At 37.0% G+C, this 26,996-nt stretch overlaps 1 protein-coding gene across 1 annotated transcript in view; it reads right to left on the reverse strand.

Annotated features, from left to right (window-relative positions):
• The window catches only part of Mlh1 (DNA mismatch repair ATPase Mlh1), a 110,026-nt gene that overhangs the window by 39,479 nt on the left and 43,551 nt on the right, over positions 1 to 26,996 (reverse strand). The window contains exons 10-12 of the mRNA XM_090380163.1: positions 22,605 to 22,758; positions 16,666 to 16,871; positions 4,245 to 4,330 (exon numbers count right to left, since the gene is read on the reverse strand). Of these exons, the coding sequence (XP_090236289.1) occupies positions 4,245 to 4,330; positions 16,666 to 16,871; positions 22,605 to 22,758 (446 nt within the window). The remainder of the gene's footprint in view (positions 1 to 4,244; positions 4,331 to 16,665; positions 16,872 to 22,604; positions 22,759 to 26,996) is intronic.

Consider the following 26,996-nt stretch of genomic DNA (forward strand, 5'->3'; position numbering starts at 1 on the left):
CACACACACACACACACACACACACACACCATAACAGAAACAGGTGAATCTAGATATCCATAATTGATGCCGCCAACTCTGACCAATTATAACTTTATAAACATAAATAAATAAAATAAAATAAAATTACAAATAAAATAATAGTACGGGTTTAATGTATAGTATTTCAAAAGTTTTTATATGATTTATGGTATTTAAATTATACTACATTTTACAGTCGATTTTACTTATTTATTTTATTTATTTATGTTTATAAAGTTATAATTGGTCAGAGTTGGCGGCATCAATTATGGATAGATTTCCTGACCACAGAGGCATTTTCTAGATATGCAAAAGAAGAAACTGAATCAAATCTAGGGCCAAATATGCTGCAGATACAGCTTTACATAAATTGAACAGATTCAATTCAACAGTCAGTGACGTGGTATTTATAAAAAAGTTGAGGGACAAAAATGTGATATTTTACAGCATTCAACCATGCTATAAAATATCACGTTTCATCATCTAAACAGATTAAAATTATGTTTATCTGATTTTATGTAAATGAATGTACATGATTTAAGTGAAAATAAAATTCTTGGGCTATATACATTTTGTGATTCCCCACTTTAACTACTTTTTCAATTAACCAACTAACTACTGGTTCCAATCATGTCAGGTAAGAGTGCTTCTACTGTACGAGAAAACAGATAGAGATTTCATCTAACCCTTAAGTGCACTGGTGTCATCTATTGTACTCTAGCAGTTGATCCTTTCCTCATAATATTAGCAATATTAGCCAGTTGGGTATCTAGGTATTCTCCATAGTACTTCAGCTGTCAGTTTACTTTGTGGTTTTGAAGTGTTTATCTTGTTTGTTGTTGTTTGTTATTTGATTTTTAGGAGCATTAGCAACTAAGGCCATTGCTCCAGGATATGCAGTGGTCATTCCCTGACCTTTCCGCGTCCTCTGTATTTGGTGGTGAAGGGCTCGAACCCTGATCTAATCAAGAAGCGTGTGCTACTCACTGCTGCTCCTTCCCACCTGGCTACAGAGGTGCCATTTATCTTGTCTTGTTAAAAGTAGTGTAGTATAGGGTCCATTGCATCCCATCACCATTTAAATGTTGGTATTTTTTCTGGGTTTTTTTTTTTTGGAAGAATACTTTATTTTTTAATAAATGTTTTTGAAAAATTAAAATGCTCATTTTGTTTTTTTTATTTGTAGTAATCATGACTAGTAATAGGCCTCTGTCTGATTGTCTTGTTAGAAGTAGTGTAGGGTCCATTGCATCCCACCACCATTTAAATGTTGGTATTTTTATGGGGTTTTTTTTTTTGGAAGAATACTTTATTTTTTAATAAATGTTTTTGAAAAATTAAAATGCTCATTTTGATTGTTTTTTTTTTTTTTTATTTGTAGTAATTATGACTAGTAATAGGCCTCTGTCTGATGTGAAATTTTCTGCCTGCTGGAAGGATTCTTTCCAGATGACAATGGTGATAAAATATCTTCTGAAGCTAAAGTTCTGCTGATGAAGATCACCCATTGGTCTTTTTTTAAAAGGAAGGTGCTAATAGAAGAGAACATGCTTTCATTTTAGCTGTACAATCTAACTAGAAATTCCAGCCTCATTTCAACTGAGTAGTTTGTTCAACATTATTTGTTTATTTTGATTCTTTTTTTAATTTTTTTTGGATGTATTCTAGGGTCCAAAATAATAATAAAAAAAGTCATATAAACATGTACTCTGAATGTTTATTTAAAAGAGGGCTAGGGTTTTGATTTGTAAAAAATAATAAACAAGTTAGTTAATGTGTGTGGTGTGTTAAATTTCATAAAAAATCATGAAGAAAAAAGCAACAACTTTTATGCACAAACATTTATGGAGGACAGCCACCATATTGTCCATTCGTTTTACCAATCAAGGCACACCAACAAAAATAACATCCAGAGCTTCAGCTACAATAATATATGGTATATGGATAGCCTATGTGATATGTATGGAAAAAAAAATAATAATAAATAATAATTATCAGATTTCTGTTGGTCCTGTTTTAATGAAATTTGAGAAAATTCAACAAATCATTTTAAAAGAGCCTAATTTAAAATTTTATAAAATCATCTCAACTCCACTAGGAGTAGAATTATTACATGCAGACAAACAGGCAAAGAAATAAAAATTGCCAGATTTCTATTGGTCCAATATTATTTCAATTCAGGATAGCTTGACAAATCTTTTTAAAAGAACCAAATATAAAACTTTTATGAAAATCCATTCACTAGGACAATAAATTAGTTGTTATTTTTGTAGGTTATTTCCATTAAGAGATAACTATAATTAATCTGTGATAATTATGTTCATAAATAGCATCATGTTCTGGAACATAACTGGTCTCTTGATCACATGGAATAAAATGTTTATTCATAACTAGGTATGTGTCTGTTTATTCTAATTTATATTTTATATTGTTGTTTTTACCTTAATTCCAGTCATTTTTCATGCAGTTGAGGGACTATGCTGTAAAACATCACATTTCATCATCTAAACAAATGAAAATTGTGTACATCTGATTTTATATAAGTGAATGCAAATGTATATGTTTTAAGTGAAAATAAAATTCTTGGGGTACATGTATATACATTTTATGATTAATTACTTTATCTGGTGCTTTACACTCTTAAGATCTATTTAAGCTTCCTTTTACCTACATAAAATTCAAACAACCATAGCAACAAAACCATTCAGCACATTTATAGCTTTTTTTTTATATTTTGGATGCTAAAATATGTCTCAGAATACTCTGTACATATATTTGAATCTAGCACTGCTTAGCATCATTTAAACTATGGTACTTTATAGGTTGTACAATGATAGATGCCATGTTTCTTTCTTTGCACTTTTACAATTATAAATTTAACATTCTTGAGAACAGAGCTATATCCAGTTTAGACAATGAGATTTCAGTTATTTGTATTTTTACTTATTCAGTTTAATTCTAAAAATATTTTCAGAGCAGAGCAATGTGAATCACTGATATATAAAAAGTCATCTAATGTGAGATATACAGGGGAAGGGGAGACAAAATAACTGAAGCACCTGATATGAAAGTAGTAGATAGCTGTACGAGGTATTTTTGAACATGAATTTTTTTTTTGGTTTCTTCCAGATGTGAAGGAAAGACGATAAAAACTGATTTTTATTTAGAGATAATATGAAAAAGGTACCTGAAGAAAATGACTGTCTGAATTCCAGAGGTCAAAAACGGTTGGTGTACATTTAGCAGCAGCACTGGTGACTAAAACTGTTGATTTGTTTAATGTATACAGAGCAACTGTATTGCATTCACCAAGTATGGAAGAACAAAACTGATAGGATGATTGTGGCAGAAAACTGAAGCTGACCGAAAGAGACTGCTTGACACTGCAAAGGACTGTAGCCCATAAACATAAAACTATTGCCTCAAAAATAACTGTAAAATTTAATGTAAGTTGTCTCAGCAATACAGTTTCTAGCAAAACAGTTCAGTGAGAGCTTCATAAAGCTGAAATTTATGGCACAGCCATAAGGAGCACAAAAACTAGACACTTGATGATTCAAACATCATATTTTCAGACGCATCATCATTCACACTTTTCCACAATTAGGGAGAGTTTATGTATGGTGGCTGCCAAAGGAAGTGCATCAGCCTGACTGTCTTGTCTCAACCCTCAAACATGGAGGACTGACAATGGTTTGGGCAGTAATATCTTGGTATTCTCTGGGTCCTATCATCCCCCTGAATGGGCAAATTACTGCCACTAATTACTTGATATTCTAAGTGAATAGGTTCATCCCATAGTGCAAACATTGTTTATCACAAACAATAGCATGTTTCAAGATAATAATGCTCCAAAACACACAGCCAGATGTGTCCAATCTTGGTTTGAGGAACATGAAACTTTGCATCTCCCATGGCCAGCACAATCACCAAACTTAAATGCTATTGAGTCATTATGGGCATATTTGGAGAGGAAGGTGATAGGCAAATTTCCTCCATCTTCATCACTCAAGGAGTTTTAAACATTCTTCCATGAAGAATGAACGTATTTCTACTAAGATTGTTCAAGATTTATTTGAATCTATTACACATAGAATACAAACTGTTTTAAAAGCAAATAGTGGCCCAAAACCATATTAGTGCATACCTGTAATTCTTATGATGGGTGTTTTCATTATTTTGTCCACCCTTATATATTAAAAGAAATTAATTTTCTACATTACCAGCATGACAACTTTCTTCAATTTTCTTTCTCAAATTAAGCACACTGGTTAACTGGATATATCGCCTTGTTTGAATATTACTAGAACTGATAAAAAAAAGTCATCTAAAACATGCAAAAACCATTTGAATTAATTATAAAACCTGTTGCTATTATGGATAACATGGTTCATTTCCTATTAAATATACACTATTAATCTTGCTTATTTCATAAATTTAAATTTTGTTATCACATGCATAAAAGTAGACAGCCAAGACATTAACAAACAACAGGCCGGGGCAAACTTTTTGGTTGAAGGGCCACATTAGGAATTCAAAAAGAAGGCGGGCCGCATGTAAAATACTATTTTTAGATATATATTATTTGTTATCATGAAGAAGAAATATAACAAAAAATTATTCTCTAACAACCAAGAATTTAATGAGATGAATGGAACTGTTTTACATCTTTTACCATTTTTTTTAAATTTCGGGTGTTAATTTTGTAGCTGAGATTCTTAAAACTGCTTGTAAATTATCATCGGTGATGCTTAATCGTAAAGAATTTTTATTTAGATTCATGATGGAAAATGTTTGTTTACATATGCAGGTTGATCCAAAAATAATCAACATCTTTCAGGCAAAATCTTAAGTTTGTCGAATTTGTCTGAATTAAGAGTATTGTAAAATTTACAGATTTCCTCACGACGGTGCAATTCCCTTAAATCGGTATCACACTGCATATCTATAATCTGAAGCTGTAGTTCACTCGGTGCACTATCAATTTCTATTGAAAATGGGTTGTGCACTATTGCCAAACTTGTCTCAATTTTTCGGAAGTTGCCAAATCTTCATGAAAAGTCATCATTCAAAGCGTTGATAATTTCACAATATTTTGTGAAATTATCAACTCCAGAAAATAAATTTTTCAAATTTATTTTCTGGAATCTTCAGCAACTTCATGGTCGGAAAGTGGTCTACCTTGTTAATTAATAAATGTCGAAGGAACAACTGGAGTTTTAATTTAAATCCATTCAAACTTTTTACCATATCATGGGCGTATAAATTTTTCCCTTGTAACACGGTGTTGAAAGTATTTAAGTGTGTCACGATGTCCAGGGTAAACGCAAATTCACAAATCCAGTTATTATCAGTTAATTCGGGAAAGTCCATAATATTTTTCAGTTTTAAAAATAAAATGTCATCTTTAAGATCCCATACTCGCCGAAGAACTTTTTCTAAGCTGAGCCATCGAATTTGGCTATAAGGAATATCTGTGTACTCGGATTCAATATCTTGAAGAAAATTAATGAAATGTCTGTGTTTCAGGCCCTTCGATCGTATTAAATTTACTAGTTTAATAATACAAGATGTGACATGTTCAACTTTTAATGCATTTTTACATAATACTTGTCGATGTGTAATACAATGAATTGTAATTAAATTATAATCAGGATAATTTTCACAAATTTTATCCTGAATTTTCTTTAACGCTCCAACATTTTTACCTGTAAAACTTGGTGCTCCGTCAGTTGTTACGCTTACCATTTTGTTCCATTGTAAATTATATCTTGTTAAGCATTTTTCAACTTTTTCAAATATATCTGCTCCCGTTGTTTGGTCTTTAAGAGATTCCATTGAAAGAAGCTCTTCAATAATTTCAAAATTAGAGGTACATCCACATATGAAAATTAATGACTGCACAGTATTCATTTGGTCGTTACTTTCATCGAGAGCTATCGAGTACCATGTTATGGATTCTAATACAGATAATAATTGCTCATTCAAATTTGTATCGATACATTCAATTTTTCTTACTACGGTTCGCCGAGATAAACTTATGTTCTCAAATTTGTGTTTAATGTCAGGACATATAATTCCACAAGCTTCAGTCATACATTCTTTAATATAGTCTCCATCAGTAAAAGGCTCGTTGCTTTTTGCAGTTATATGAGAAATAACAAAAGTTGCTTCTACAGTAGCTTCTTGTTCCTTAGTTACCTGCGTAAACACATTTTGTTGTTTAGATAAATTTTGGTTCAATCCACCAGCAGTTTTCTTTCTCGCTTCCAGAGTTAAATTAGCACCATATTCGGAATGTTTAGTAGCGAAATGTCTTTTAATATTGTACTCTTTCAACACTGAGACATTCTCCAGGCAGATGAGACAAATAGTCTCGTCGAGATACATCAAGGGATGCAAGAAAAGCAATTGAGCAAAGAGTTCTTTACTTATGTAAACTCTAGAAGGAAGGGGATGAATCAGATTGGTCGACTTCATATCGATGGGTCAACTGTTGATGATCCTGCTCAGGTAGCTAACAAACTAAATGAATATTTTGCATCGACATTCACACATGAGGAGTTATTCAGCGAGGGGAATGCCAGAGGTGTATTCAACTCTGGCAGTAAGCTAGAGAATCTTGTAATAACTGAGAGTAAAGTGGAGGAGAAATTGTTGAAGATAAATACAAGAAAGGCACCTAGGGTGGATGGAATCTATCCAGGTATATTAAAGGAGGCAGCAAAGGAAGTAAGCAAACCCTTAGCCATAATTATGAGAGCTTCCTTGGACTCAGGGGAAGTACCCATGGACTGGAGATGTGCAAATGTGACCCCAATTCATAAAGGAAGATCAAAGGGTGACACAAGTAATTATAGACCTGTTAGTTTAACTTCTGTTCCCAGAAAATTAATGGAGGCACTGGTTAAAGAAGGGTTCATCTAGACAAGACTTCAGGATCATCTAGACAAGACTTCAGTTATAGCTCAGACACAGCATGGTTTTGTCAAGGGGGAGTCTTGCCTGACCAATTTGATTGGATACTATGATGCAGTCACAAAAGAACTGGATTCAGGGAATAACTTGATATTATATACTTGGATCTTAGAAAGGCTTTTGATACTGTTGCACATGGAAGACTGCTGCACAAATTGGAGCAGTGTGGCATTGGAGGCAAATTGCTGCTATGGATAAAGGGGTGGTTCAGGGAGAGAAGACAGAGAGTGGTAATCAATGGATACTGCTCATCGTGGACTAATGTTATTAGTGGAGTCCCTCAGGGTTCAGTACTGGGTCCATTATTGTTTTCTGTATTTATAAATGATACTGATGATGGTATATCAAGCTTAATGTCCAAGTTTGCAGACGATACGAAGGTTGGCAGGGTTGTCAAGGACACTACTGACACTATGCTACTGCAACAGGATCTGGAAAGGTTGAGCAGATGGGCTGAGAGGTGGCAAATGAAGTTTAACATTGACAAATGTAAAGTACTACATATGGGAAACAGCAACCCCAGAGCAATGTATGAACTCTGTGGTACTACACTGACAGTGGTAGAGAATGAAAGGGACCTGGGGGTGGTTGTGCAGGCAGATATGAAGTTTTCTGAGCAGTGCAGACGGGCTGCAAGAGTAGCTCATGGTGTATTGTCGATGATATATAGGAATTTTTCTAGCAGGGATAAGGAGGTGATTATTCCCTTGTATAAGGCAATGGCCAGGCCACACCTAGAGTACTGTATACAGGTCTGGAGGTCTCATTTCAAGAAGGATGTAGAGATGCTGGAACGAGTACAGAGAAAGGCAACAAGATTAGTGAATGGAACAAAGGGGTGCTCTTACGAAGAAAGGCTTAAGTTTTGCAAATTAGAGTGTCTGGAGACTAGGCACCAGCGAGATGATCTGATACAGGTGTATAAAGCCTTGAATGGTTTGAGCATGCTCAATGCTGATGGGATTCTTCCTCTTGCTCAGAATAATCACCTGAGAAGGCATAAATTCAAATTGAGGAAAGACAGATGTAGGATAGACGTGAGGAAATTTGCCTTTAGCCAGCGGGTGGTTAGTTGGTGGAACAGACTTCCATCCCTTGTCGTGGAAGTCGATAGCCTAAATAAGTTTAAGGCTCAGCTGAACAGGTATTTCGAACGAACAGAGGGGTAAAGGGGAAGTGGTAATTTTTTATTTTTTTATTTATTATTTTTTTTTTTTTTGGCTTATGCTGCATAAGCTTGCTTTCTTGCATCAAATGCCTCTACTAATGCTAATGCTAATTTATGTTAGCAAAAAAATATTTTGTGTTCCACTCTTCATTGAAGATACAATGCTCTCGTTGAATATTTCGTTTTTCATTCATTTTTAAAAGGGCGTAAATATTATTTTTATCGCTACTGGCACCAAGATGATAACGCAAAAAAACTAACTGCAGGATGACCGTCAGAGAAAACAGATTGGAACTGTGTCCGATCAGCAGTCCTATCGTATTACTACGCCACAGCAGCAAAGCCGTTGTAGTCATCACCGGTTGTCTGTTACCATAGTTTTGTGCGGTTAGTTTATAATCGCAAATTATACCGTTATAAAATCGCCCATTGGCTCGCTCCGGTTCACGCACAATTTCAAATTCCATCTCAATTTGAACAATACAGAGATGATAAAACAATTTACAAGTCGACAAATTCTATAATTTATTACATATACAAATAAGTAAACTTTTTTCGAAAATACAATTAAAGCTCACGGGATGCACAAAAATGTGCGGCGGACCGCATGCGGCCCGCAGACCATAGTTTGCCCGGGCCTGACAAACAAGTTACTAATTCTAATAATATATAAGGGTGAATTCAATCATATTACGTACAACTGGAAAAAATTTCTTAATCCTTTTAAAAGCTTTATATAACTATAACATGATTATGCCATAAGATCATTATAAAGTAAATAGAGTGAATTTCAGTATACTTTATGTTCTAAAATGAGTAGTTTTATAGAACCTTTTTAATTGTCCTTAATTATGGGGTAAACACAAAGTTTTTTTTTTTACCTTAACGATATAACAGATCACTTCATGTCATCTTTGACTGAATTCTCAAAATTATTTTAAGACAGTTTACAGTTAAATTAGAACTCAGAACATACATTTTGGACTCTACTTCATGCCTTTCTTCTGTGGCATAAAAAAATCTACACTAAATTTAAGTTAAATGCATGTGAAAAACACTTACATGGCACACATGTAAATGACTACAGTAGTGTAGCATCCTACTGAGGCTACTACAAAGCAACCACTTAAGTCCAGCAGCATTTAGTGGCCATGTGGCTGGCTTCAAATGGTTGGGTTTCTCCTAAAACAGAAAGTTCCAAAGATTGCTTACTGGTAAAAAGGTCAAATGAGATGGCATGGAAGGAAATGCTCTGAATAATGTAGTTGCATCTTCTAGCATTTATTGCAGTTGGCATCATCTGGGGAATTTTATTGTGGCTTAAACACAGAGCGTACAGATAAAGCAGAAATATATGAGCTTTCGGCTATATGGTAGCCTTCGTCAGAATTAAAATACATGAATGGCAGTTGGAATGAAGATGTGCACTGCCAGGTGCGTGAGACGCGAGGTTTAATTGTTTGTTGACGTCTGTGGCTGTGACGCATGATGACGTGGCCAGCGCTTGTCCAATGACAGAACTACTGACTCTGTGATCGGGTTGACTTGGCAACCACTGTTCCTGTTTAAGGATTTATCCGAAGATTTTATATTTAATGATTCCAACCAGGTACGCTTTAGGTAATGGTGGGATCTGTCTACCACCACGACATCGCGGTGTGGGTCGATGTCGTGGTGGGTTGTCCAGACATGTTCGGTGATAGCTGAGTGTTCTATATCCGCTAAACGGATCGCTCTTTTGTGCTCCGAGAGACGTTTCTCGAGTCGACGTCCAGTCTCTCCGAAGTAGCAGCTAGTGCAGTCACGGCAAGAGATGCGGTAGACTAAACCGCTCTGCAGAAGGGTGGGGACAGGTGTTTTCACGTTGGAAATGAAAGAACGCAGTTTCCTGCCTGGGAGCTGGATGCACTTTATTCCGTGCGTTCTCAGGATTCTACCGATCTGTTGTGACAGGTTGGGGTAGTATGGGATGAATGCCCTTGTGGATGGCTCGTCACTGTTGGTGTTGTAGCTGGTCGTCACGATGTCACGTGTCTGTAGATCACACCTGTCGAGGACGTCAATGGGGTAGCCACACCTCGTAAGGTCTACTTTGACCCTAGTGACCTCTTTGCGTCTTTCATCAGCGGAGCTGGAGTGTGTCCAGGCGCGAGTAAGCAAGGTTCGGGCCGTGGAGAGGAGGTGGCCTCGCGCGTGTGCTGACCGGAAGTTGGTAAACTGGCCAGCACACATGGGCTTACGATAAACTGTAGTCCTCAGGTATGTGCCTTCACGTCGGACAAGTGTGTCTAAGTATGGTAAAGAGTTGTTCGACTCCAGCTCAATCGTGAATTTTATGAAGGGCGATAGTGAGTTGAGGTATGATAGAAGTCGCTGACCTGAGTCTCTAGGGATGACCACGAACACATCGTCAACATAGCGACACCAAAAGGCGATGTGATCAGGTGCGTGTGCAAACGCACGTCCCTCTAACTCCTCCATCACGATGTTTGCTGTGACTGAGCTGACCGGGGAACCCATGGCCGTGCCATGTATCTGCTGGTAGACTGAGTCATTAAATATGATCGCACCCCCTGTTAAGCACAGTCTGAGGGCGGTGGAAATGTCATCGGGTGTGAGACCAGTTCTTTCGTTGAGGGTTCTATCATTGTCCAAGAGTTGTTTTGCACAAGAAATGGCAAGTTCCACAGGGATGGAGGTAAAGAGCGATATGACGTCGAACGATGCCATAACTTGATTCTGCGAGATGGATACAGTGCGAATCCTCTTTATGAATTCAACACTGTTGGAAACGGTGTGGGTGGTCTTGCCAACCAGAGGAGAAAGAAGTCTCGAGACAAATTTAGACAGCTCGTAAGCTGACAGCTTACGAGCTAATTAAGACAGCTCTTTACCATACTTAGACACACTTGTCCGACGTGAAGGCACATACCTGAGGACTACAGTTTATCGTAAGCCCATGTGTGCTGGCCAGTTTACCAACTTCCGGTCAGCACACGCGCGAGGCCACCTCCTCTCCACGGCCCGAACCTTGCTTACTCGTGCCTGGACACACTCCAGCTCCGCTGATGAAAGACGCAAAGAGGTCACTAGGGTCAAAGTAGACCTTACGAGGTGTGGCTACCCCATTGACGTCCTCGACAGGTGTGATCTACAGACACGTGACATCGTGACGACCAGCTACAACACCAACAGTGACGAGCCATCCACAAGGGCATTCATCCCATACTACCCCAACCTGTCACAACAGATCGGTAGAATCCTGAGAACGCACGGAATAAAGTGCATCCAGCTCCCAGGCAGGAAACTGCGTTCTTTCATTTCCAACGTGAAAACACCTGTCCCCACCCTTCTGCAGAGCGGTTTAGTCTACCGCATCTCTTGCCGTGACTGCACTAGCTGCTACTTCGGAGAGACTGGACGTCGACTCGAGAAACGTCTCTCGGAGCACAAAAGAGCGATCCGTTTAGCGGATATAGAACACTCAGCTATCGCCGAACATGTCTGGACAACCCACCACGACATCGACCCACACCGCGATGTCGTGGTGGTAGACAGATCCCACCATTACCTAAAGCGTACCTGGTTGGAATCATTAAATATAAAATCTTCGGATAAATCCTTAAACAGGAACAGTGGTTGCCAAGTCAACCCGATCACAGAGTCAGTAGTTCTGTCATTGGACAAGCGCTGGCCACGTCATCATGCGTCACAGCCACAGACGTCAACAAACAATTAAACCTCGCGTCTCACGCACCTGGCAGTGCACATCTTCATTCCAACTGCCATTCATGTATTTTAATTCTGACGAAGGCTACCATATAGCCGAAAGCTCATATATTTCTGCTTTATCTGTACGCTCTGTGTTTAAGCCACAATAAAATTCCTCAATGAATCCAGAGCGCGTAGGCCTGTTTCGTTATGGCATCATCTGGTTTAGTTATTTGGATAACTGTACTTGTGAGAAAGCTGTTATCATGCTGTGACCTGCTAGGAATCTGGCTAACCACCTAATCCTAAGAGATGTTGGGGAAAAGCTAGATTATGTCCCTTTCAGGAATTGAAGTGGAGGTTCTTCTCGATTGGGAATGGTGTTAATTCTAAGGTTTTACTAAGAAGTTGTGTGGCAGCCATGGATATGAAGCCTTGGTTTTGCTGTATGCTTGAAAAAGGCCAACCAGGTGGTGAGCAATGGTTCTGGACAAAAAGTTCCCTGATAGACTGAACTGGGTATTGAACTATATAGGGTTGTACTGAAATAAGGATAAAATACTGGTTGCAGAACAAGGGTAGTTCTCCACGATGCTATGAAAAGCTACATTATTTCTTGCCACATTCCCCAACCTGGTATCCCAAAAATGCACTTTAAATTTGCTAAAAAGAAATTTAAGAAAAAAGCAATTGTACAATAAGCTGCTTATTTTACAACTACTTTGTCACTGGCAACTGATCCTGTAAACTGAGCCCATGACTTGTTGAACATGTGAAGGAAGCATAAAACACTTAACAATATGCTTCTCAGAAATTCTCAATATCTTGTCACCCATAAAGAGTGGTGGGTAAAAGTGAAGACAGAGATACACTGCTGACCACCACCATCCCACTTTGTGGTGCAGGGGTGTGTCGAACCCAGCAACAATGGCAGATATAATTTTTTGATAGAACTTCAGGTGGTAATTATTCTGTGGCAGGATCTGTCAAATGGATGTTAAGAATTTCAATTTTTAGCATGTGGCAGTTGCAAATCAAGGTAGAGCCCAGAGGACCATCCCTTTACATATGTTGTTCAGTACCAAGTACCCAAGATCTTGTACCCTTTTGTGTCCTTGACTAATCTGGTTACTATTCTTTATACCCATTTCAGGAGATCTATGTCTTTCTTAAAAAGATAAAATAAGGCTTCCAGACCTGTACACAGTACTCAAGATGTGCCCTAATCATTGTCTGATACAATGGGATAATCACTTCCTTTTTCCTGCTGTCAAAATTCCTATATATCACTGGCAAAACCCATGAACTGTCCTTGTAGCCCCTCTGCACTGCTCAGAGAACTTCATGTCAGACTATACCCCTAGATCTCATTTATTCTCCACCAACTAACTGGTATGTTATTCTGTGATTACTGCTGCCCATATGCAGTACCTTTCATTTAAAAATGTTAAACCTCAACTGCTGCTCCTTGGCTCACCAGCCTAATTTTTCTGTCTTGCTGCAGTAGCACACCTTGATTTATATACTACAGAAATAAATTATGTGTGCAAGTGTAGTTGAATAGTGAGGAATTCTAAGTCTGAAATAAACACTTTTGCAAGAAGATGGGAGAGAGGGATACCATTGCTTAACTAATTTTTTTTATATAGAAATTTTCCTGGCACTAATGTCTGTTAGAAGCATGATATTGCTGACAGACAGTATATGGTGGCCTATGTGTTTCACTATTAAATTATTTTGCAAAGCTATGAGGAGAAACAATTAAGAATGTCAGTGATCTTCAGAATTTTTGAGAAATAAAGGGTGAGAGGGGGATAACTTTGAACAGAAAAGAGATAAGCCATTTAGCTATAGCCTGCCCAGAATGGTGGATGCCATTCACATGGGAATGACTGGAAGGCTTTCACTGTGTAGTTTGATACTCCAAAAAAATACACCGATGAGCCAAAACATTATGACCAGCGAGTTGTTATGCAAATCAAAGAAACTGCAGGTTAACTACGGTGTGTGCGGGACACAGTATAAAAAACACCTGATACTGAGCTCTGTTAATCAGTGTTACTCTTGTTCTTCAGATGGGAAAGGCAGCGGACTTAAGCGAGTTTGACAAAGGCCAAATTGTAATGGCCAGACGACTGGGTCAGAGCATATCTGAAACAGCACGGCTGGTGGGATGCTCACAGTCAGCCGTGGTTAGTACCAACCGAAAGTGGTCCAAGGAGGAGAAACCCACGAACTGCCGGCGAGGTGTTGGACAACCATGGCTCATCAATGCTCGAGGTGAGTGAAGGCTCTCCCAGATGGTACGTGGCAACAGAAGGGCAATTGTGGTGCAACTCACTGGTAATTGGAATGCTGGTAACGGGAATAATGTGCCACAACACACAGTACATCGAACCCTTCTGAAAATGGGGCTGTGTAGTTGCAGGCCACTCTGAGTGCCCATGCTAACCATGGTTCACCGGCGATAGCGCCTACAATGGGCATGTGAGCATCGAAACTGCACCTCGAGTAATTGGAAGAAGGTTGTCTGGTCCGATGAATCATGTTTCCTGTTGCACAATGTGGACGGTCGGGTTCGTGTGCGTCGTTTACCTAGGGAAGTGAAGCGCCTGGATGCACCATGGGACGAAAACAAGCCGGTAGCGGTGGTGTCATGCTTTGGGCAATGTTCTGCTGGGATACTCTGGGTCTAGTCATCCATGTGCTGGGTACTCTGATGTCTACCACCTACCTAAACATCATTGCTGACCAGGACGTCCTTTCGTGGCAACGGTCTTCCCTTCTGGTGGTGCCATCTTTCAGCAGGATAATGCACCATGGCACACCGCCCAGATTGTTTGAGACTGGTTCGCGGAACACAAGGAAGACTTCCAGTTATTGCCCTGGCCTCCAAATTCCCCAGACATCAATCCAATTGAGCATCTGTGGTTTGTGTTGGAACAGCAACTCCGATCTGCGGCGTCTCAACCATGGACCTTACAGGAGTTAAAGGATTTGCTGGTTATGTGTTGGTACCAGATACCACAAGACCTCCGTAGCCGAGTGGTCAGGAGCGGGAGTGCAGTAGCACATGCTCTTTGAGTAGACCAGGGTTCAAGCCCCTGACTACAGAATACGGTCGATCTGCCAACCCACAATGGACCAGTGTGGCAGATTATGGTCCATTTCCCTCAGCATAAATTGTTGAGGAGGCTTCCATCCTGCAGTGGGTTGATAATGGCTGCACTTTACCTTTTTTTTTTTTACCACAAGACACATTTAGAAATCTTGTAGTGTCCATGCCTCACCAGGTACGAGATGTTTTGGCTGCACGTGGAGGAACAACATCATATTAGATAGGTGGTCATAATGTTTTTGGTTCATCAGTGTAAATGGGGGTTTTCAAAGTTATAAAATTCTTAATTTTTGATCAACCTTCTTGGCATTCAGGAGGGTCTTGAGGATCCTCATTTTCTTTCTAGAGACTTCATAGGTCTTTTTTGAGAATAATGTATGTTTTTTGGTCTTGTAAGATGATGGTGATCTAGGAGAGGTAGTCTTCTCTGTCAAGGATAACTATTCGTGGGATGATTATAAATTGCCAGGGGATACAGAATCCTACAGCAGATACAAACTAATGTGTAATCAAGTTAATCAGGGAGTTAGGTAGGCTATGGTAGATTATGAGAAGTCTTTGGCTAAGAATGCAAAGAAAAGCAGCAAGGAATTCCCTGGTTATCCATTTCTGTACATGATCTCTTCATCTTCTCCTCTGGTTGTATATGTTCAATTATTTCTTTTTCCTTTAGTTCTTCCATTATGTCCTTATATCCAGCATTTCTGCAGCTGTCATTCTACATACACACATGGTCTAAGTGAGTCTGGTTAGTGTGTTTTAAGTTTTTATTCTTATATGTTTTTGTATAAATGAAGGCCTAAAAACTTGATTTAAGATCCTTAGTGCTCTTTGTAATTTGTTATCTTGGAGTCCTTTTTTTTTTATCCATATATGTTAAGTAGTACTCAAGATATCTAAAACTATTTACTTGTTCTAGGATTTGGCTATGCAGATTTTGCTCATTATGAGCTTTATTTGGTTTTTCCTAGTGATATCTCCATGTTTTTTTTTTTGAGAGTAAGTTTAAATGATAGACTGAATGACGTAAATCATTCTCAGAGCCAACCATTAAAACCTGATCACATGTGAACAGTGGAGTATCTAAATATGTTCATTTTGGAGGAATATTACCATGGTTAGTTGGCCTTCAATTTTTTTTCATAGAATTTATGTAAATATTAAAGAGACAGGGTGAGAGGCAGCATCCCTTCTTTAATAATTTATCTCTGCTTATATGACCAAAAACTTTTTTGTAGTCTACGAAAGCTAAATGTCTTTCACCATTGTATTCTTTATTGTTTTCAATTGGAATTTCAATGGAGAAATAGCCATCAGCACAGGAACATCCTTGTCTAAATCCATTTTGCTTCTCACCTATCACAGGTTCAAGGAAGTTACTCAGTTTATTTTTAATGCTCTTTGCACAAATTTATACTCTGAATTTAATAAGTTTATACTCCTATAATTACTGTAGTCATTACTGTTTCCCTTTAGAAAAACAGGAATAACTATTGCTTTATGCCAATGGAGGTATCTTACTCCTTCCCATAATCTATTTATGAATTTTATATGCAGTATAATAACAGTGATAACAGAATACTATATCAATATATTTTAGATAAAATAGAAGATTTTATCTGAAATACAAGTTTATACATTGCATTGCATGTATAAACTTATCACCTACCTGATTTCTGAATTTTTATCAGTATCCATTTCAACTATTTCTTCACTGTTCTTCTGATTGCTTTGATGAAAAAAGGCATCTAATTTTTGATCTTTACTGTCTGTTCTTACTAGCTGATGATCATAAACTTTTCCTCCTTGATTCTTCTTAGGAGATGAATCTATTTCAGTTAATGCTCCAGATTTAGAGACTCCTGGTAGAAAGGTCTAAAACATGGTAATTATCAGTAAAAGAAAACAAAATCTTATTATTTGAATTACTTGAACACAATAAATTTAAAATATCTGAGAAAAAGTATGTGTCAAAGAAATCTTCATTTTAGAATTGTTGATATACAGAGCTGAAAGAAGCTAATTACATAACAGGTGGGAATAAATATCAAAATTATGGTTGCCATAAATTAGATCATTCCAAGGTAAAGAACCTTATTAATGAACCTTTCAAATGACAGATACTTTTCAAACAGGATTATTATTATTATTTTGTCTAACAGACAAGCTGCTAGAATAGCCTGTGAGGTTCAGTCAATGATATACAGGAACTTTGAGAGAAGAGATAAAGTGATTATTCCATTTTGAAAAGTAATATTTAAGCCACATCTTCAGTAATGCATACAGGCATGGAGATACCATTTTAGGAATAGGTAAGATAGGGACCTGTTGGAGAGAGCATAGAAAAGAGTGACAAGACTGGTTATGAGCACAAAGGGGTATCCTTACATAAGAATTAGATAGTTCTAATTCTTCCCTATTATGGTTCCAGTTCATTAGATATTACTTGGTGACTTTCATTGAGATATTTAAGGTCTTAAAAGGATTAAGTAACTAAACTAAACACCCAAGTCATCTTTACACACACAGTCATGGGACATACACAGATAAGACAAATTTAAACTGAGGGAGATAATTGTAGAACAGATGTCTGAAAATTTTCCTCTGGTCAAAGTGTGACTAGCTGATAGAATAAACTCTCACCTTCCCTTGTGGAGGTTAAAAGTTAATCTAAATTTAATGAGGAAGTAGACCAATTCTTGAAACAAATGGGTAAATGAAGTGAGGGAAGGAATTTTTTTTTTTATTATTATTATTTTTTTTAAATGTTAACAAACTTGCTTCCTTGCACCATTTTCCATTACACTAAAAGCCTGGGCTCCTTGTACTGTATAGCTAATAATATTCCACTGTTTAACACAGTCCACAAGTGCATAAGATGAAGTATAGAATTAGAGGTAGGCTATTACATAGTTAAATGAATGGTTAACTCATACAGGGTAAAGAACCTTAAGAGTTATGATACTAGTTATAAATGGGAAATGCACAAAAAGTAAGAGCATTAGAAATGAGGTCTCTCAGGATTCCATGTGTCCTTGTTCCTAATTTTCATTTCAATGATATCATTGATATATTACAAATTTCATATAAAAATTTTCTTATAATGACAAAGATAAGACAATGACAAAGACTGTACTTGTTAACAGAAGGGATTGCTTCAACAGGGATGGGATACACTTAAATAGAAAGGGTGCAAGAATATTTGCTGATGCTATCGAGGCAGTGTTAGGTGGGTCAGAAAACTGCTAGCTTGGGGGGATACAAGGACTAATAGATTAACAGTAGCCACTGGCAGAGGTGAAAGTGATTCTTGCACTGCTTCTATTGCAATGAGCAGAAGCTTGGAAAACAAGATGCAGGATATTTCAGGGACTGCTGGGAGTCACTGCGGTACAAGTAAACACATGGGTTGTGTTAGGGTAAGTAAGAAAAAGAACAGGTGCATGTATACTTGCGTGTACACCAATGCTAGGAGTTTGGTAAATAAATTTGATGAATTTGAGGTATTGCTCAAAGCATCAAAGGTGGATATTGTTGGGATATCAGAGACGTGGTGTCACACAGATATAAGGAATGCAGAACTGGAATTTGGGGAGTACGTCTACAGAAAGGATAGACAGGATAGGAAGGGAGGAGGGGTTATGCTATTAGTTAAGAAATGCACAAAATCCAAGGAAGTGAAGCCAGTCGACATCACTGGACAGTGCAGTGTCGAGTCAGTTTGGTGTGACATAAGCACTGGGAGATCAAAATTGAGAGTAGGAGTGTGCTATAGGCCTAATGACTCTGATGAGTATAATAAGAAACTGTACAGGGAAATAGAGTGGGCCAGTAAATCAGAGAGTAATGGGGGATTTTAATTTCCCAGATATTGACTGGAATTTGTGGGTTGGTCACACACACACTATCAAGGCTTTTGTGGATTTATTGGATGATTGTTTTCTACATCAGCATGTTCGGGAGGCAACTAGAGGGAGTAATACTCTTGATTTGATTATCAGTAGTGATTCTTCATGCATTAAAAATCTGCAGATAGAGGAACCACTAGGTGGCAGTGATCACAGTGTGCTGAAGTGGGATTTACTCAGAGGTAACTACCATTAAGGGTAAAGGGAAGTGTTATTGCTTTTGTAAAGGCAACTACGATGGTCTGAGACAGTATTTAAATTCTATACAGTGGGATCCACTGATGATGTTACCAACAGCAAATTCAAAATGGGAAGCATTCAAAGAACTTATCTTGGAAGTTACTAGGCTTTACATACCAACTAAGAAATATTGTTCAAGGTTTAGGCCTAAATGGATGTCAGATGAACTAATGAGATATATGGCAGAGAAGGAAAACGCTTGGGATACATATAAATTAACATGTGACACAGAAGCCTATGACAGAAGCCTTGGCTGATCTGTAACCAAGTTACAAAGGAGGTTAGGCAGGCGAAGGCAGATTACGAGAAATCTTTGGCAAGGGATGCAAAGAAAAACAGCAAAGAGTTCTTTACTTATGTAAACTCTAGAAGGAAGGAGATGAATCAGATTGGTCCACTTGATATCGATGGGTGAACTGTTGATGATCCTGCTCAGGTAGCTAACAAACTAAATGAATATTTTGCATCGACATTCACACATGAGGAGTTATTCAGCGAGGGGAATGCCAGAGGTGTATTCAACTCTGGCAGTAAGCTAGATAATCTTGTAATAACTGAGAGTAAAGTGGAGGAGAAATTGTTGAAGATAAACACAAGAAAGGCACCTTGGGTGGATGGAATCTATCCAGTTATATTAAAGGAGGCAGCAAAGGAAGTAAGCAAACTCTTGGCCATAATTATGAGAGCTTCCTTGGACTCAGGTGAGGTACCCATAGACTGGAGATGTGCAAATGTGACCCCAATTCACAAAAGAGGATCAAAGGCTGACACAAGTAATTATAGACCTGTGAGTTTAACTTCTGTTCCAGGAAAATTAATGGAGGCACTGTTTAAAGAAGCACTGCTGGATCATCTAGGCAAGGCTTCAGTTATAGCTCGGACACAGCATGGTTTTGTTAAGAGGAAGTTTTGCCCGACCAATTTGATTGGATACTATGATGCAGTCACAAAAGAACTGGATGCAGGGAATAACTTTGATATTATATACTTGGATCTTAGAAAGGCTTTTGATACTGTTGCACAAATTGGAGCAGTGTGGCATTGGAGGCAAATTGCTGCTATGGATAAAGGGGTGGTTGAGGGGGAGAAGACAGAGAGTGGTAATCAATGGACACTGCTCATCGTGGGCTAATGTTATAAGTGGAGTCCCTCAGGGTTCAGTGTTGGGTCCATTATTATTTTCTGTATTTATAAATAATACTGATGATGGTATATCAAGCTTAATGTCCAAGTTTGAAGATGATACAAAAGTTGACAGGGTTGTTAAGGACACTACTGATACTATGCTGCTGCAACAGGATCTGGAAAGGTTGAGCAGATGGGCTGAGAGGTGACAAATGAAGTTTAGCATTGACAAATGTAAAGTACTACATATGGGAAAACAGCAACCCCAGAGCAACGTATCAAATCTGTGGTACTACACTGACAGTGGTAGAGAATGAAAAGGACCTGGGAGTAATTGTGCAGGCAGATATGAAGTTCTCTGAGCAGTGCAGATAGGCTGCAAGAGTAGCTCATGGTGTCTTATCAATGATATACAGGAATTTTTCTAGCAGGGATAAGGAGGTGATTATTGCCTTGTATAAGGCAATGGTCAGGCCACACCTTGAGTACTGTATACAGGTCTGGAGGCCTCATTTCAAGAAGGATGTAGAGCTGCTGGAAAGAGTACAGAGAAGGGCAACAAAGTTAGTGAATGCAACAAAGGGTTGCTCTTACGAAGAAAGGCTTTCAAATTATGTCTGGAGACTAGGCACCGGCGAGGTGATCTGATAGAGGTGTATAAAGCCTTGAATGGTTTGAGCATGCTCAATACTGATGGGATTCTGCCTCTTGCTCAGGATAATCACCTGAGAGGGCATAAATTCAAATTGAGGAAAGACAGATGTAGGATAGATGTGCGGAAATTTGCCTTTAGCCAGCAGGTGGTTGGTTGGTTGGTGGAACAGACTTCCATCCCTTGTTGTGGAAGTTGATAGCCTAAATAAATTTAAGGCTAAGAGAATGAATGGAGGGGTGAAGTGGAAGTTTTTTTTTTTTTCCCTGGCTGATGCTGCATAAGCTTGTTTTCTTGCATCATATGCCTCTACTAATGCTAATGCTAATAAGTAAAGTTATACTCTGGCACAACCACATAGGTCAGGAGTTTCACAACTTATCATTTTAACAAGAATATTATCATTAACTGTATCTAGTGGTCATGTGAGCACGCACTGTTAAACCTTAAAATAATTTGCTATTATTTTAAGGTTTAAGTTAAACCTTAAAATAATAGTAAATAAATGTTCTGCTTTTGACTTAAATTATCAACCATTATCAAATTCTGCTCATTCAATACTAGTGAAGATGAACAGGGCCTGGATCTGTGTAATACAGTGCAACAACGTTCTCTCAACACTGTATAAGCATGCAAGGATAGCACATGGTGAACTGTCAATGACATACAGGAATTTTTCAAATAGAAATAAAGATGTAATTATCTCAATCAACAGTGAGACCACTAATTTGTCTAGAGATTCTCATTTCAGGACCATATCAACTTGCTTAAAAGGGTATTTGGGGGGCACAATGACTAGTCATGAATGCAAAGAGATATTCACACAGGCAGAGACTAGCTATGTAAAATACAAAGTTTGGAAAGCAGGCATCTGCACAATGATCTGATTGAGGTGCTTTTTTTTTCTTTGTTAGTTGTTGACGCATCGGCTTCTGTGGCCACAATCCACCTCCCAAGGTTTTTGCACTACTCTGATCCAAGCCCAAGACAGGATTCGAACATGCAGCCTTTGGGTTGCCAGGCAGGCACTTTACCCACCCAGTTAGCTCGGTCGGCTTGAGGTGCTTAAGGTCCTAAAACGGTTTAGCAAACTTTAATGATAAGATATATTTTCCCCATCTAGGAAATGCAAATAGGAGGACACATATTCAAATTAACTAAAGGGAACTGTAGGCTGGTTGTAAGAAAATCTCCCTTTAGTTAAAGAGTAATCAACTACTAGAACAAGTTACCGTCTGACCTTGTAAAACTTATGTAGATTTAAATAGGGATTAGATAAATACTTGGTAGATAAAATATAAAACTAGGGAGACATTTTCTTTACTTCATTTTTATTTTAATTAATTTATTTATTTATTTTTGGTAGTAGATACCACATAAGATTTGAAGGTTTTACAGTCTGTCTGAATTTGAAATTAATGGAGTTTTAATGTAATTAAATAAAACTTTATAGCTGAAGTTTATTACATATAAAGTGAAAAAATTTTCTCCCTTCCACATGTAAATGAACTGGATTAGCACAAGTGTGCATACATATACACATATGCAAAACAAGGAGGCAATATCAACACCTCACACATCACCTAATATAGAGATAACATCAAGCCACTGTCCAGCCACAAAATATATTTAACTGAAGATATTTTCTACTTTCACACATTCTTAGGAGTTTTAATAATATACCTGAGTGAGAAAGGTACGCGATGTATTGGATCCTAACAATTTTGAATCCACAGCTGCTTGAATCTTGTCTAATATTTCAGCTTCGTGAAGAAAGTGTACTTCATGCTTTGTCGGATGCACATTAACATCAACATTTTGTGGTTCAATATACAAACTGCAAAAAAACAGTATTAAAATTTTAAAAAATAATAAAATTAAAAAAAAAAACAACGCAGTTGTTCTACAGAATATTAAGATTGAATAACTCAGTCTTTAAAAGAATACTAACCCATATACACACACTGAACCAACAGCAGGGCAGAACTTCTGTCCTACTGTTGAGGACTAAACTAGGACTTCTGTCCAAGTTTAATGCTGTCTTGCTTCTGTTCCAACCAGCTAGCTAGTTGGAATCTTGCATCTGTTCCAACCAGCAAGCTAGTTGGAACAGATACAAGACTTTCAATTACTTAAAAATAAAATAGTGCTGTTAAAAGTAGCGGCAGCCTGTGGCCAGCCTGCAAGTTTGCACAACTACCAATTTTTTCTTTTCTTTTTTTAAAATCAAATGAAGTTTGTATATAATTATAAATTATTTTACTTACTCAGTAATTTACTATAATCTATTTACTATACAGCAATATTACTTACTTCTACACACAAATAAATATACCAACTTGGCATACATAACTAATTCTGTGTGTCACTTTGCTGGTGTAGCTGGTTACAGTCAGCTACAAGTCAGACCCATGTTCAGTATTAATCCAAGTGCATTATCAACAGTACTTTTATCCACATCATGAATCATCCTCCACTGTCTGAAGTTATCTACCAGTGGTTTACTGCAAAACCACTGTTTCTCTAAGTCTCACTATGGGTAGAAAGATATTCCTATCTACTTCTTGATAGACAGGATTAAAATCCAGGGTGTGGAAGGGAATGATACCAGACAAGGCAAGTTGTTGTTGTTGTCATTGTTATTGCTTTTTAGGAGCATCAGTAACTTATATGATATTGCTGGGAATTTCCCTCTAGTCAGTCACTGATAGGACTTGAATCCAGACCTTGTCAAATGAGTGACAAGTGGTGAAACCACTATGTTGTCATAAAATAAGACAAGTGGCTCATTTTAAGGTTTAACAAAGGGTTTGACTCTGTTTTTTTGGCATTTCCATATTTATCCCTTGATGTAATGAAACAACTAGTAAAAACATTAGGACTTCAAAAAAGAAGTCTTAGCTAATGTAGTTACTTGAAACATATTTTGTACAAAGGCTGAAAGCAGTAAAGATTATTAAAAATTGTCTGCAATGAAATTCTAAGTCTGAATTGGGTTCAGCAACTTGTGAATAGCTTATATTGTTCGAAAATAGTGCTGAAAAGCTTCAGGCAAACATCGTTATAATAAAAATTTGCAAGTGTATTGTACATAGTATTGTTATGCAATATATGGCACCTTTAAATTTATATTTGCATTTCCCAAGAACAGGTACAGAATCATAGAGAATTCATGTAACTAGTATTAAGAATGAACACGTAATCCATTTTGTTTACACCGTAGGGAAGGAGAGATCAGTGTGATCACTATGGTCACACTAATCCCTATGACAAAAAATGCATGGTTTCCCAACACAGATATGCATCTTCAAGTGTTTGCATGTATGAACTCAATTTGAGAGAGAGAGAGAATTATAATAAATGTGATTCAGAGAACATTTTCAATTTTTCGCATGTAATAACAAAGATTGCCGAGTTTCATTTTTGCCACCATATTCATATTTTGAGATACTATTTGCTGTTTAATTCTTGTAATTCATGCAAAAAAGGGTAACACCTCTCTTAGCAACTGCTACTTCTTCATAACATAGTAATAACTACAGTCTCTTCCCGATATACATAAGAGATGTGTTCCAGGACTTCTTACATAGTACTTCCTACATAAAACTTCTTACGTCAAGTTTTACGCAACTCGGAAATTACTAATAAAATATTGCTACTATATCCCTGATATGCCAAAATTACAAACAAACATAATATCCTCAGAAGAATGAAGAAAAATAGATATATACCATAACAATTAAAAACTTATCTGGGGACAGCAGTGAAGTAGTACTGCTTTCACTTATTCGCTTACCATGATAATAGTCAAAATGAAATTTTCTGTAAAGAACTTCACAGGGTTAAGTTACAAGAGATGCTGTCACACCTTACGACATGCTAAGGAAGCAAGCACTACATGATGATAGTTTGATGCGAAGTCGTTGAAAATGGTAGGACAACATGAATTAACCCAGCATGCATAACAAATATTACATACAAAATGCAAATGAAAGCTCCCTCTTCACACTCAAACAAAACTGAACTGACTCTAAAATCCAGAAAGGAAGGAAGGAAAGGACGTAGAAACGAAGGGCTACAGTGTAATTCTCTGAAGAAATAGCTGATGGGACACAGTCCACGTGGCTTGAACATTGTGGGGATTTCTCTGAAGTGCTTCGACGGAGTTCAACCTGTCTCAAATACATGTCAAATATTTCTTCAATATTTTTAAAGCAGAAAATGAAATGTTAACTCTAGTTATTTACCTAGATTCTAGTTATGCTGTAGGTTATTATCCAACATAGTTTGTATGGGAAAGAAAATAAAAACTTATACTTATTGTTCCTTCATTCAACTTCACTCTTAAAAATTATACAGAAAGTATCTTTACGATTTTACCAAAAAAATTTACATAAGTCCGAAGTTACATAACTCGGACTTACGTACATCGGAGATTAACTGTACTCTTACTAATTACAGCTACACTGCTTGTCACAGAACACTTGCACGAACTGTTGATTAGTTTTAGAGTAGTTGGGTGGGTGAGAGAGAGAGAGAGAGAGAGAGAGAGAGCCCAGTGTGTAGACAGGTAGACCTGTAAATTTACATGACTGATTGTTGTGTAGTTTTATCCTTGTTGCATAGAATTAAACTTGTCTTTTGTGTGCATAAATTAAGTCACTATTTATGGAAGAGATTAACCATGAAGTGTGTCAAAGAGCTTTTCTCTTGTTTTCAATAAAAATCTGCCTAGCCAAATTAAAAGATATAAAACCCCCTATATTCAAATTGAACAGTTCTAATGTCCCAAAAATCAGTGTTTTGTATATGTTTTTTTTTTTTTTACGGGTTATTTATTTTAGTATATAATTGAGTTTTCTTTCCTTTCATGGAGCTTCTATGGTTGATCTTTTCCATAAATAGTGACTTTTTTTACACACACACACACACACACACACACAAAAGGAAGTGGGGGACAGATTTAATTCTGAAATCAAGATAAAATTTAAAAAGCGCAATCAAACATAGCTATACTCAGATATCAGGCATTTTTCACCTACCATTTTCAGCTATTCTAAAGTGACATCATCTGGTCACTAACACACAGCAAGAGCAATTCGTGCTTAGTTACAAAATTTACCAAAAGCAATAATGCAAAAGACAAAGAAATGTCCCTTTTTTTTGGTAGGATTACAAGTATCAAACAACAAATATCCCAAAATGTGAATACTCTCTTTAGAAGGTAAGTACAATTATACATAATAAACAACATAGCAATTATTTTAATGTATAGCTTCTGTACATCAAACTATATAATGGGCAAAAATGAAACTTAACAATCTTGTTATTGAATGCAAGAAATTTAGTTAGTTTCTTCACAGCACAACCGTAACCATTTTCATATTGACTAATAAATTAATTCATTAACTGTCTATTCACAATTACCCACCACAATGAAACTAAATGATTATTTATATGGGAATTACAAAAATTTTGCAATGTTAATGAGAGTGGCTAAAAATTTCTCTTGATTAAATAATACTAATATGCTCTGAACTTTCATGGTTACTTTTAACCTGTGTAAACTGAAACAGATGTATTTTGTTCTGTTCAACTTCAAATTAATGAGGTTTTCCTGTAACTGAGAAAGAAAAATACAAAGTTGAAGCCCAAAACAATCCAAGTTACTAAACTAATTTAGTGCATTTGTGAATTCTTGTTTGGAATTCTGTTATCAGGCCAAATAATACAGTTAGTCTAAACAATAATTAATTAAACCATTAGTTCAATTAATGCATGCTAATATAGGGTAAAATATGAACAAAATGATATAAAGGCAGTAGAGTGCAACACAGCAGAACATTTTAAATTCTAAATTTAAGATGGAACTATTATAAAATAATGTTAAATATATTCAGTAAATTATCTATAATATATATATTACAAAAAATATGAAAGGTTCATACACAGTTCAAGATTAATGAAACATTCTCATACAATATTAATTTAGTTTATGGGTGTATTTTTGGCTTTCACAAATTAATCTGGTTAACAAATCTGCAAACAGATACTTTATATTAACATGCATTTTAG

The sequence above is a fragment of the Mastigoproctus giganteus genome, chromosome 8 (genome assembly GCF_048544385.1).
Source record: "Mastigoproctus giganteus isolate SK-2022 chromosome 8, ASM4854438v1, whole genome shotgun sequence".
Classification (NCBI taxonomy): domain Eukaryota; kingdom Metazoa; phylum Arthropoda; class Arachnida; order Uropygi; family Thelyphonidae; genus Mastigoproctus; species Mastigoproctus giganteus.